At 39.3% G+C, this 14,602-nt stretch overlaps 1 protein-coding gene across 1 annotated transcript in view; it reads left to right on the top strand.

Annotated features, from left to right (window-relative positions):
* LOC131256919 (pre-mRNA-processing protein 40A) overlaps nucleotides 1-14,602 on the top strand; it is a 63,428-nt gene that overhangs the window by 4,405 nt on the left and 44,421 nt on the right. The window contains 6 exon segments of the mRNA XM_058258021.1: nucleotides 8,895-8,969; nucleotides 9,074-9,142; nucleotides 9,250-9,582; nucleotides 9,671-9,871; nucleotides 9,963-10,039; nucleotides 10,254-10,323. Coding sequence (XP_058114004.1) covers nucleotides 8,937-8,969; nucleotides 9,074-9,142; nucleotides 9,250-9,582; nucleotides 9,671-9,871; nucleotides 9,963-10,039; nucleotides 10,254-10,323 — 783 coding nt within the window. The 5' untranslated portion in view covers nucleotides 8,895-8,936.

Raw genomic sequence — 14,602 nt, forward strand, 5'->3', positions numbered from 1 at the left:
AATGGATTTGTTCAAGTACAACATGGCGAAGTGTTTGACATGTAAGATGAAGTAATTAACATCGATATAGATAAATTGCTTCCAAAGAAAAAGAAAGAAGTTGAACAAGTGTTGTGCATAAAGACTATTGAGACTCAATGTGTCAGTTAGAGCAATACTTGTGAAATGGAAGCAAAGGCCCTATTCTGAATGCTTATGGATCATGGATTACTAATTGAAAGGATTTGATCCAGACTTATATTGCCTATATGAAGCTTCCAACTTGCTGGAATCGAGTTCTTTCTAACCCAAGGGGAATGATGTAGGCTCATGTTCCACCATAGTGACCGACATGTGTTGATGTTGGACTTGTTGATAGATTTAGAGCTCTAAATGTCAAGAGTTGCCATTTACTATTTATGGAAAATATGGGGGTTGATTTAAAGATGTGATTGAAGATTTTGAGGATTATTTCCTAGATTTTTTTTTTTTTTTTACTAATGAATTAAATTGATTTGAAATCAATCTAGTAGTTGGGGAATTATTAAAGATTCATAGATAGTCTTTAAGATCTATAAAAAGGGGTGGTGGTGTGGGAGGTAGGCATTCTACATTTTGTGATTTGTGAGTTTTCTCAAGTATTGTAACTTGTAAGAGAACTTTGTTATGAATGAAATTATTTCTCACTTTCTACTCATGGATGGAACACGCCATCATGCGGGTGGGTCCCACCGTCCCAACTGGACGGTGAGGATACAACATATACATTATGATGGGGCCATGTGTACGTGCTGGACGTCATGGATAAAAAAATACATCATGGTGGGCCACAAGATGAGAGAGAGAGAGAGAGAGAGAGAGAGAGAGAGAGAGAGGAGCTCCGCCACTATGAGCTCCATGTACATGCATGCATACATCAAGATGGGTCCCAAATCATGTGGGCCCTATATCAAAAATCAAGATCTAGTACTAAGAACACCCACCAATTTTACTCCTTGGCTCCTTAGAATGCTAAGCTCCTAAGCCCTCTCTTTGATGGAGGCTGATGAAGTATGGATGACTAGGATGGGAGATTGGGTGGTACGGAGTGGGCCACACCCAGATTCTCTTGTAGCTTAGACGGTCACCTCCTTTGGTTGCTTGAGAAAAATGCTTAGGGAAGAGAGAGAGTGGTTGTAAGGGAGATGAATGGGTGAGTGATGGATGTACTTGACTTGAGAGTTGACTTAGGTGGGTTGCTTGTCTTGGGGAGAAAGAAAGCATGGGCTAGGGATGGGATGTGTACTTGACTTGATTAATTGATGTGACGAGTTGTAGAGATTCTCTCGGGATTTGAAAATGTGCGGTGTTTTTCTCGATATAAACGCGGGCCCACAACTCTTGGCCTGTATATCGCATCGGTGCGCAAGACGCTGCGTTGGAATCGCGGCAACGGCGCGGTCGCAAGGGTACAAGTCTCTGGTCGAGTCGACTCAGATATATGGAATATGACTTAGGGTCGCGCGCAAACGTCGGTTACATATCGCAGGTCGCCGGAATTCGACGGGGAGGATTACGGGAGTCTACGGAATGGTACGAACTAGGATACGGATTTTACAGCTAACTTCTGTCACGCCCCAAACTCGGAAACCAGGTTCACACAATTCTCAATTGCCGACAGCCTCCGTAGTACCCCATTCTCGACTTCCACAAGCCACCTCGAGTTCGAATAACTTAAAGATTTTCTAATATAGCTCCCTACCGTTGAGACTGTGAGGCTGCATAGTATCCCAGTTTCGATTGTTTCTGACCGGGATCCAAGGTTCAGTAGGGGTCATCATAGTGTAGATGAAGCGCCTTGGGAGCGTGAGACTGAGTTTCGCGAGCGTTATCCCCATCTCTTCGATGTTTGATTGTATTTAGTATTTCTGATTATATATATAATGCTACGATTTCCCCTCCCTTATGAGTTATGTCTAGTTGTGTAATAGTGTAAATTTTGATGATGAAATTTTATTAGGAGGGGAGAGCTGTAAGGCCCGTATCCTAGTCCATACCATTTCGTAGACTCTCGCGATCCTCCCCGTCGAATTCCGGTGACCTGCGATATGTAACCGGCGTTTGCGTGCGACCTTAAGTCGCATCTCGTATATCTCAGTCCACTCGACTTGAGACATGTACCCTTACGACTGCGCCATTGCTGCGGTTCCAACGTCGCGTCTTACGCACCGATGTGATACCTAGGCGAGGAGTTGTGGGCCCGCGTTTATTTCGAGAAAAATACCGCGTATTTTTAAATCCTGAGAGAATCTTTACAACCCATCACATCAATCAATCAAGTCAAGTACACAGCCATCCCTAGCTCATGATTGCTTTCTTCCCAAGACAAGCAACCCACCTAAGTTAACTCTCAAGTCAAGTACATCCATCACTCACATCTATCACACACCCATCCCTCTCCCTTACAACCACTCTATCTCTCTCTTCCCTAAGCATTTTTCTCAAGCAATCAAAGGAGGTGACCGTCCAAGCTACAAGAGAACGTAGGTGTGGCCCACTCCCTACCACCCAATCTCCCATCCTAGCCATCCATACTTCATCAACCTCCATCAAAGAGAGAGCTTATGAGCTTAGCATTCCAAGGAGCCAAGGAGCGAAATTGGTAGGTGTTCTTAGCACTAGATCTTGATTTTTGATATAGGATCCACATGATTTGGGACCCATCTTGATGTATGCATGTACATGGAGGAGCTCATAGTGGCGGAGCTCCTCCTTTCTCCGCCGTCTCTCTCTATCTCTCTTTCCCTTCTTGTGGCCCACCATGATGTATTTTTTTATCCATGCCGTCCACCACGTACATGTGGCCCCATCATGATGTATATGTTGTATCCTCACCGTCCAGCTGGGATGGTGGGACCCACCCGCATGATGGCGTGTTCCATCCATGCTGTCCAGACCCTGGATGCTGGATGGAAGGAATGCACATATCAACTTAATTCAAGCTTTGGTGGGCCACACGTTTGGACCCACTTGATGCATGTCTTTCATCCATGCCATCCACCGTCCACGGACGGTGGAGCCTAGGTGATGTTTATGCGCTGTCCGCATCGTCCAACCTGCTGGACGGTGGGACGCACCATGACGTATGGGTTTTCTCCTAACCGTCCATTTGTGTGGACCCCACGTGATGATCATGCGTCATCTACACCGTCCAGATCATGGACTGTGGGGCCACGTGACATGCTTTTTATCCCTGCCGTCCAAGACGGTGGGGCCTGCTATGATGGTGTGTCTGTCCAGGCCGTCCGAGGGCTGGCTTGCTATATTTTAGTTTTCAGTTCTTTTCAGTTTTCTCTTGTTTTCCTTTATTTTTTGTAGTGCCTTTTGGCATTGCCCAATAATTTCATTCACTTTTAAAAATAAAGAAAATTGGTCCATGGCATGTTAAGAGGAAGTTGCGTGACAATGCTCATGAGATCAAGTTGCTAGATGACTTAGATATCTTGTCGACTTTCAATGTAACGGATTTGTTCAAGTACACCATGGCGAAGTGTCTGACATGCAAGATGAAGTAATTATCATCGATTTAGATAAATTGCTTCCAAAGAAAAAGGAAGAAGTTGAACAAGTGTTGTGCATAAAGACTATTGAGACTCAATGTGTCAGTTAGAGCAATACCTATGAAATGGAAGCAAAAGCCCTAAATGCTTATGGATCATGGGTTACTAATTGAAAGGATTTGATCCAGACTTATATTGCTTATATGAAGCTTCCAACTTGCTGGAATCGAGTTCTTTCTAACCCAGGGGGAATGATGTAGGCTCATGTTCCACCATAGTGACCAACATGTGTTGATGTTGGACTTGTTGATAGATTTAGAGCTCTAAATGTCAAGAATTGCCATTTACTATTTATGGAAAATATGGGGGTTGATTTAAAGATGTGATTGAAGATTTTGAGGATTATTTCCTAGATTTTTTTAATACTAATGAATTAAATTGATTTGAAATCAATCTAGTAGTTGGGGAATTATTAAAGATTCATAGATAGTCTTTAAGATCTATAAAAGGGGGTGGTGGTGTGGGAGGTAGGCATTCCAAATTTTTTGAGTTGTGAGTTTTCTCAAGTATTGTAAGAGAAGAAGTTTGTTATGAATGAAATTATTTCTCACTTTCTACTCAAATATGCTTGTGGGTGTACTCTTGTCCATTTATTTGTGATTTAGATGTCTAGATCTCATTGACTTGATGATTGGGTTGCACCATTTTGGTATCAGAGTGGAGGATTGTTGAGGTGTTAGAAAAATTCTTATGATTTATGATGTGATTTGATATTATTCAAGCCTTATTGCGATTTACGATACGATAACATTTCTCGTGGTCCATTACAACTCTCATCTTATGGGAGAGTGGTGTAGACGTTAGCCCTATTCGCATTCATTTGGGCCACTTGATGGGAGAGGAACAATCGGAGTTTCAGGAACAAATGCGTGTCAGAGCAGGATGTCTATTGAAGAGCATGGCTAGATGTAATAAGTTGGGTCTCTTGTCTTAGGGACTTTGGCCATAGCAATTGGTCGTTGGCTCATTGCTATCCAGGCTTTAGTTATTGTATTTTTTGAGCTTTTGGTGCTCTTCTTTAATAATGCTTCGTCATCTTAAAAAAGAAGAAGATAACATTGCGTCTCTTTATCATTATTATTGCATTAATATATCCTAGTAATGTAATGAGTGAATGCCACATCATTACCATTTGTGTGTGGGAAATGTTTCAGTGCTCCTACAACTCTATAACTTATGCTCCTAGATTGGGGAATATGAATAGAACAATCGAATGATCTGGAAGCGTCTGTTAGGTCCAGCCCATGCCTTAGGGCCACCATGCAAAAGTTACGCTAATTGGATGATTCTATCCATCCTATAGTTCTTATTTTTCATATCCATCCATTTTCCAAGCGATGGAGGGTATGGCTAGGATCATTTGATCGCTTTTTAGTAGCCCAAGTAACCTATGATGTCCCCTACCAAATTGATGCTTGAAAATTGTCATTAGACTTATTTTTCACAAGTAATCTTAATTCTCATTTTAGAGTCTACTGTTTGGATGGTTAGAATTGTCCGATGGTTGTGATTTTTGCGTGATGGTCGAAAGAAACATGGCCTGCACCTAATATGCACAGCCTAGATCAATTTATTGGATTGTTCACGTGTCCCTATGCAATTAGAAGCGTTATTGTGCTATGAGGGAATGGACCACCACCACCATCATCCTCATCATTTGAGCTTTATACCTACTAATTGAGGTGAGCAGAGACTGGACTATCTCTCTCTCACTCGCTCATATATACATGTAACTTACGTATTCTAGCATTATTTTATACCATTGTTACCTAAATCACCAACCAATCGATTTTTCCATTCCTAATGGCATGTTCCGGATTCACGTATAAGGGTGTATTGTATTGTATTCGGCTACTGTTCATGTATATGTTCGATTAGTTTCAGAATACATCCAAATCAACATGCCATTAACCAATGTTTGGATAGGAGGTATTGTTTGGGCAAGTATACAAATTCATGTACAGATCAATGTTTGGAAACGACGTATTAGGGCTGCGTATTGTATATATCTATAATATTGATAACACTTGTACGACTATGGCTATTTTTAAGTTCTCATACATTGTATCCCAAATGGTGCCCACTGTTTTGTTTGTGATTAATCCTACCCGTCCATCATGTTCTGATTGAATAATCCTACCTGTCCACCCATTGTCACCAAGTTGGATTGACGTTATTAACGGTATGGAAATGCACGGAGTCCTAAAATGGTCTCACGGAACAGATGGACGAGGAGGATCATTCACAAACATGAAAGTGGGCCCCACCTGGGTTACCAGCGCAGGAACTTCCTGCGAAAGGCGTCCACTGGAAATGCACGTGCCCTATCCGAAGAGGCGATTTGATTCGACGTAATCTGTGTGGGTCCCACGATGAGGTTCGCACTCATCCACGACGTCCATCTAGTAAGAATACAGGGGGGGAAAATGTTAAAAAAAAGACTGAAAAAATCCCAACGTCGTTCACGCAAATGTGATTAGATTTTCCACCCGATCTGAAAGTCACTCGAAAACTCCATGAGAAAGTATGTCCCCCCCCCCCAAAGAAAAAAAAAGAAAAAGGAGAAGAACCGGAGAAGGTTAACGTGCGCATGCAAGGCCTTGGAGATGATACAGGGCGATGCTGGTGTAGGATATTTCCATTCTCCATAGATATCAAACGTTCAAAGCCATAGCTACGTCATCCGGCGAAAATACAGAACAATGACACTGCATTGCATGATGCAGTGCCGTCTGAAGTTACTCTACCGCCTTTTCAAGATTTTGAGATAATTTTGTATTCGTGCGCATGTATACGATCGGACTCCAAGTCCTATTCAAACATTGTATGAAGTAAAAATCCTCCATTAATACGATACTATACACACTTATACGCAAATCCAAACAGGCCCTAATAGAACAAGAGGCCCACTCCACTACAAGGGGTCTGGCCTTATAGAAAGTCTCTCTCACTCTTGTGGATTCATTTCGAAAACACTTGCTTTAGAGAAAATCTCTCCCACTCTTGTGGATTCATTTTGAAAACATCTTCCTCGATGTTGCTGGCAGAGCCATTCTCCATAAAGATTTCTTGTGTCTACCAAGCTTGACCTCGTGCCATGCTGAAAGCAAAGCTTCCATTGAAGCTAGCATAATAACCCGCATTAGATCAAATAGCTTAAGAAAGCTACTCCACACCTATCCAACAAACAAACAATGGATGAAGAGGTGGTCAACAGACTTGGCATTTGCCATGCACATAACGCACACACGGGGAAGCACCATAGCTCTTCTTTATAGATTATCTATGTTCAGGACTATTTCTTCCAATGAACCATCGGAAAGCTCTAACTTAAAGGTGCCCATAATGCCACACATGAGCCTTGTGCCCACTTGAAGCGACCCCAAGCAAAAACCGGAGAGTCATAAAAAGATTAGATTGAGGAACGACTTGATTTATCCTCAAGCCAGCCAAATCATCTCATCTCGATATCCACACACTGGAGAGCACTAGTGGAGACGATCAATAAGCCTCACGAATTGCTCCACTTCCTCATCCAACATATTTCTTCGGCAAGGTGGGGTCCGCACCACAACGTCACCACTCCACGAAAAGCATTTAGAGACCAAGATGTTACTCTCCGAGAGATGAGCAATTTTTGGGAAAGCGAGGGAATCCCCAATCCACACATCGTCCCAGAAGTGGATTCTTTCTCCATTGCCAAGGGAGAAGTCAACCCTCCTTTTTAAACCCTTCATTCAAGCTTAAAATCCCCTTCCATAAACCAATCCAAATTTATACTTGCAATGTAGAGACTTGTACCTCAATCTATTTAGTATCATGCATATATAATACTTTGCATGAGGGGTTGATAATGATCAATAACAACATTCATCATTTCATATAAAAATTGGGATATGAATTCTGTTATAAAACAATAACTCTTAAACTTACTGCTTGTATTGGAGCAACGCACATAATCCCACCCCTAGCATACCATGTACTGGAGATGGTAGCATGCTTTTTACCTGTTCAAACAATCCGTGATCCACATAACCTTGGTTTATACCAAATAATTTGTAAAAACAATAGGATATGACTAAGACCATTTCCATGTCAAGTTAACCCTCATCTTGTGCCTGAATTTGTTGTTTCCCCTGGATTGTAAAGTGCCTATACTTGTGGTTGGGTATCATAGCTTACTGTTCTCCCTAGTATGAACCCAAAATTGTCAGCCCACCACAAAATTATGACCAGAGGTGTTCATCTATTCCTATATACATGTCCCTTACTAACTGTAACCTAATCTTCTTACCTATGGTGTTCCAATTGCCAACCCCTGAGCGTTGTTGCTAGGATCTTATCTAACCTCAGGATAGCCCTCATGGGATCCATGCTTTGCCATGTGTAACCCTTATCACATCTCTAGAGCTGCTTCCACAAACTCATGGCTTTTTCAAATTGTCAGTCCAAAGAAAATCTCATCGAGTGTGCTGCAAGTTTTGCTCTAGCAGACAATAAAAAAGAAATTGACATTCAGGATAGATTTGACCTGTGGACACAATTTACAGGCCAATCTTCCATTGAAACTTCAATGATTTCACTAACATGCGCGTGCGTGCAGTACGCCCATAATTGATTCACAATACTTGCTATGCAATTGTAGATCTCTTCATTATGGGATGAAACATGGGTTTTTAGCTTTTATGGCTTTGTTGCCTAACATGCCTATTACTTCTAACAATTTGGGCTTTACATTAAATTGGTCAAATTGAGTAAAAACATAAGTTTAATTTTTTAGAAGAAGGGAAAAAAACCAATCAGCTACACAGTTGTAGGGGTCCCAAATATTAGATGAATTTATTATAAGCGAAAAACCATGCGCTTCTTGAAAAGTTGTGGTTGCTTTAAAAATTGTGTACATGATTAGGTCAATTCTGTCTTTATTATCCGTGGGTATTACTGAACTCTCAGTTATTGTATCAAACAAAAAAGAAAAGAAAACTTGGCCGAGCTGTACCCGTTTCACCTATATCGGTTTCAGTATCTTGATGATGGTCGAGTCAGGGGTTACTACTTGTCTTAACTTTGCTTATTAGTGTTTCCTAGCTTATTAAACAATCCTGGGAGAATCTCAATTTGATTCAAGTGAGTCCAAAGTGTTTTTTTTTTTTTTTTGATTTTAACATATAGGTTATGTGGTTTATTTATTGCAATTGGCAATTGGATGCAATCTCTTTGCTTCTTTATCCTATAATATTTGTGCCGGCCTTTCACTTCCATGATTGCCCGTGTTTGTAAAACCTGTAATTGGCAACTGAGATGTTGGTGGTGCAGCTTTGTTGTGAGTTTTGCAGACTCTTTGCCTCTTTTGGAGAAATGGCTAGTAACCCGCAATCATCTGGGGCACAGGTAGCACAACCCTATTGTTGTTTCTCTTGCATTGAACTGTTACCATTTGGTATAATTTTTATGACATGGTTGTGACGGTTACCCTTTGTTGTTAATGCCCAAAGCCCCTTAGGCCCCCGCTGGTGGGATCTGCAGGTCCACCTCAAAACTTTGGTCCTCCCATGTCTATGCAAGTACGCATTCTTTCTCAAAGTTTCTCTTTAGAAGGCGTTTAAGCTATTCTTCTGTGCGTGGTTACCTCATGCATTTTTAACACTTGTTTTTGGAAACTCAATTGCAGTTCAGACCTGTGGTTCCAGCACAGCAACAGTTCTTCTCAGCAGCTTCTCAACAATTCCGACCTATGGGGCAAGGTATTTCTGCACCAAATGTTGGAATATCATCCGGTCAAGCACAACACCCCCAATTTTCTCAATCGACACAGCAGTTACTCTCAAGACCAGGCCAGCCAGGGCAAGGCCCACCTTCATCACAAGGGATTCCAGTACCTTACAGTCAGCCAAACAGGCCTGTGACATCTGGGTCCCTACAACATCAGCAAGGTAGTCAGCCTTTGAACAATCATATTCCTGGCTTAGGTGGTGTGGGAATGCCTCTATCTTCATCATATACGGTAAGATTTTGCATCAGTATCTTCATGTTTGATGTGATTATATGAATAGGTTTGATGTTATTAACTTTATATGATTGTGTCGTTGCAGTTCGCTCCGTCTTCTTATGGGCAGCCGCAAAATAGCATTAATGCCACATCCCAGCATCAACCAATGTCTCAGATGCATGCACCAATTATGTCAATGGGAGCACAACCTTGGATGTCATCTGGAGGTCATAATGCACCTCTTGTCACACCTGTGCCACAGACCAGCCAACAACAGTCTTCGGTTACTGCTGCTGCTGTTCCAGTGAGCATCCTGCTTATCTAAGATGTTCTTAGTCTACCCTTGCTTCTTTGCATAATTGTAATCTTTTAATATTTTATTTTGTTAATTACAGCCAACAAATTCACCAGCCACCCCTACTGTACATGCTTCATCTGATTGGCAGGAGCACACTTCAGCTGATGGGAGAAGGTATATGATTTTATATATTTCCATAATGGGTTTTCTTTTGTTATGCGTTGGTTTGAATTTGGTCCTACAGTTTGGCATTGGCCTTTCTTCTAATATTTGGTTCACATGCATGTTCCTTTCGTAGTAGCTTTGATTAGTCAGTGGTTGCATATTCGCTTATGATCCAGAGCGTTTTCTCTTCCCTAACCGTGTTTCTTGCTTATGCTGTTTCCAGATACTATTACAATAAGAAAACAAGACAATCCAGTTGGGAGAAGCCCTTAGAGCTAATGACACCTATGGAGGTGAGTCTTGTCATTGTATGGTTGCTTTTTTGTATTACTTGGTAGCTTCATCTCCTCTGGCTTGTCAATCATACCAGTGAATGGCTTTGGAATTTGTATAAAAATGCAGTACCTTTGTGGTTGTTGACAATTGTATCTGTACTTGAATTGATCAAAATCGTTTTATGCGTATCCTCTGTTTCTTTGCATGTTCGTCCACTGGTTTGTAGATGTCTTTTGGCACGTCAGGAGAAAAATACGACTGCTCTATATGCTCTCACTTATGAAGGCGGGATTTCTCTTTTCTCAAGGCAGGCAATCATTGCTATTTTCCTTTTATTTTATCATGAAGGGGCATTTTCTCTATGACTTTGCTGGCTGGATACAGTATATCTTGGTCAAGGGTTAATAAGGGCTGCTATCTTTTCTTTGTATGAGCTACTGCTTCCTTCTTTTATCCTTTTGTTGCTGGTTGTCTGATTTTGTTTGCTCAGGAGAAGCTTGCTTGACTGTTCTGACTTATTGCAGTACTCTTATCAACATCAATATGATCACATGTTTTCTGGACAGATTTGTTAATATGCACCTCTCTGTTATGTATTGCACCATGGTGTTGATCATGATTGCATCTCTCCTTTTAGGGCAAAATGCATCAGACGTTGCTGGCAACAATCTATGTTGTGCAATTCAAAAGTTGCTGGCAACAATTTTAGATCTCTGACAAAAAAGTTTTTGTAATTTTAGCCTCTAGAACCAGTGAAATTTCAAAAAAATCAGTTTTTTATTTTATTTTATTTTATTTTATTTAAATTTATTTATTTATTTTTCAGTTGGCTTATGGAGTTAAAAGCGGTCAATTTTCTAAGATTAACTCTCTCTCTCTCTCTCTCTCTCTCTTTTATTTTTTATTTTTTTATTTTTATACTAAGATTGCCATACACAGAATCCTACATTTGACCTTATTTTATTTTGTTTCTGGTTTCATTCTCAATAACAAACTTAGTTGTGTTTATCAAGAACTCAGTCATTTATATTTGGTTGTATCTTGAACTATTTTGTGTTTATGCTATTATTGAGGCCAGGCTGTTTGTAACTTCTCTATTCCAAATCTGGTCATTCTATATACTCGTTTTGATGAATTTGTTGAATTACAGCCAATCTGGTCGTTCTGTATACTCTTTTGCCTTCAATTCTGTCATATTTAACTTTTGGAGTTTTTGTTGACCCATTTATTGTACTGATATTGGCCTGATTAAGTTTACTGCATATGATCTATTTGACTTGTATATAGCTTTTAAAAGCTGTTGACAGGTACAAGATGTGCTTACTCGCTTGAGAGGTATGAAATGCTATGGATGTATCTACTTGGCCTGCCCTATTATTTTAATGAACTTTGTTATGGATTTATGTGTAGCTGGTTGCAAAAATTAATCTGCACAAATCTCATTTGTAAGCATGGAACATGGTCAGATACTTTTAGTGGTTGAGCTTGCATGCATGCTTTTTTCCCCCAAATTAAAGTGAGATCTACTATAGAAGAGGAAAAAGCTACAAATTACAACATGGGATAATTATCTACATATTGCCAGGAAAATCTATTAACCTCCTCATCAGTCAGGGCATCCTCCCCCCACGAGCTTGCAAAAACACTTCTCTAAGCATATCGTGCTGTTACTTTCTTTCATAGCATACTTTGATTATTCTTGATCATCTATCTGTCAATCAGAAAGAAAAAAGAACCACCCCATTCTTTGTAGTAGTTTTTCTTATCGACTTTTTTTGATAGATATGCATCTCTGTCTTCGTATAAATCTCTTACCTATCAATTTTTTTTCCGGGTATTTGTGACCCTGAGAAAAGAAACAATAAGCAGAGTCTTAGTTGTAAAACTTAATTCACTGAGGCACATGCTTGTACGCACATATTGTGTATTATGGTTTTTGAGTCTGGTTTTGTATATCATTGCTAGAAAGGAAGCCCTTTTATTGCTTGCTACTACATTTCATTGATTTGGTTGAAAGATGTGAAACCTGGGCACATCTCTATTGTCAGATTGTGTGTGTTGCCAGTGCTGAAATTTAGTGGTTTGGTGCAAATTGTTAGCTAAGGCTCTAGAAACACATTTTGGGGTTGTAAGAATTGTATGGAACCTTGGTGGTTTACCTTCTTTGTAAATGAAATTAGTTTTAGTTTCTCGTTAGAGGTTACTTTTGTTTTATTCCTTGAGAGGCGAGTGAGTTTGTCAATATTCTTGACAAAGTAGATTGACATGGTCAGTGTTTGCTTGTCTTATCCACTAGCATGATGGATATTGGACACTCCTTGGTGCTGAATAAATTCTAATCTATAAACAGATACTTAATTCTCTATTATTATTTTTTGTTAACATGGTCATCTCATATTTGATGAAGTCAAAAGCGATTAATATGCCATGAGCCATGGCAAGCTGTAAAAGATAAATGCTTGCATTAGTGGTTTTGAAGCTTCATTTATTTCCAGTCATTGGCATTTAATATTGCAGTTTAGTTCAAATCTGCTCGACCATAATGTAATCTTTTTTGCAATCTTAAATGTACTTGCCCTTAGGATGCCTGATTGGGGAATTGAGTCCTCGGGTAGACATGTGGTCGACTATATAACATGATTAAAGGCCACTTTTCTTAATTGCAGTGCCGAGTGCCAACACATGTTCCTGTCCACTTGGCTGACAATCTTGGACAATTGAAATGAAAAACTAATATTTCATGTTTAATTCTTATTACGTTTTTTTGGGGATCTTCTGTACATATAAATAATTGATATTGACTCTTAAAATGCTGTTTAGGTTTACTATTGCCATTCTTTATTTTTGTGTTTTTTTGCATAAAAATAATTACAATAACCATTAAAATATAATATTTTATTATTTAAACATTTCTATAGATTGTCCACCAATCTGACTTTCAAACCCTTCGTGTTACCATATCTATGTTGAAAGTGACTGACGTATTTTGCAACGGTATTGGCTGATATGGCCCTGCAACGGCCAATTTTTTGTTTTTGGAAAAAAATCTAAAATTTACTGGCAAAATTCTAAAATGTGAGGATATCAGTTATGTTTTCTCTTTTGGTTTTGGACATGTATTTGATATTGTAACAGGCCATTCTTTGGTTGGAATGATGTTTGTCGAGTAGTATTGGCTTGACTTGCAGAAAGTTCACCAAATAGGCCCTAATCGAACAGAAATAAAGTATGATTGGTTGATTAGGGTCCGTTATGTGAGCGAAAATGAAAAAAGTGATGGTTTACCCCTTCTTCCGATATTTCCCAAAAAGGTGCACTTCACTCGTGTTCATTGAATCCCTCTCAAAATTTGTGTTTTGATCCTCAAAATAGGCCTAGATCTAGCTTAGAATTAGTTTCTAACCTTCCTTGATGGTTGAAATGAATAAAGAAGTGGAAAAAATAAGAGAGCAATTGAAAGTAAAAACTTTCATAATGGACCTTTTATGGCTATATTGACCACATCAGCTCCGTAACAGTGCCAATTCGGGGCATGTCAGCCCATATTGGCTTATACAGGCTGATAAAATCCCTTTTTTTTTTTTTTCATAACGGGTTGATTTGCCTCCATATCGCTAACGCGGCTGACCATTTACTTCACGTAACAGCTGATTTGGCTGTAATATAACTGTTTTCTTTTTTCTTTTTTTTTCGTTTTAAAAAAAAATACCATGACTCTGGTACACACCCCTTTGTTCCAATTTACACTGATGCTCAACTTGATGTTGAAGCTGGCGTGCTTATCTTGGCAGACTAGAGCAGATAGTGAGCTCGGAAGACATGAACATGATAAACTTTCACAGTTCCCATCAATGTTGTCAAATCGCATATGCGATTGCATGCGATCAGCATATGTGATCACACAATCGCATATGCCATGGCATATTTTTTTTTTTCAAAAAGAAAAAAAAAGAAGAAAAAAAAGAGGGAAAAACTCCTCTAATTAGTACACATGATTGGATTGGGTTATTTTACTTATTTCATTATAGTTTGAGTGTTTCATTAAGTGATATATTTAATTACTTATATTATATTATATAAATTTTAACAAAACAATCAACAAGCTACATTAAAAGATATCGAACAAAGAAATTTTAATGATAAATGGATAACTTGAAACAACTTACAAGTTATAACTTACAACTTAATTTACAAAAAGTAAGCACAATTTATAAAATACAAAAAATAAACATAATTGAAATAATTGTAGAGAGATTAGAGTAAGAAAGAAAGAGGTGTAAGAGAGAGAGAGAGTAA

This window comes from Magnolia sinica, chromosome 9 (genome assembly GCF_029962835.1).
Source record: "Magnolia sinica isolate HGM2019 chromosome 9, MsV1, whole genome shotgun sequence".
NCBI classification, from domain to species: Eukaryota; Viridiplantae; Streptophyta; class Magnoliopsida; order Magnoliales; family Magnoliaceae; genus Magnolia; species Magnolia sinica.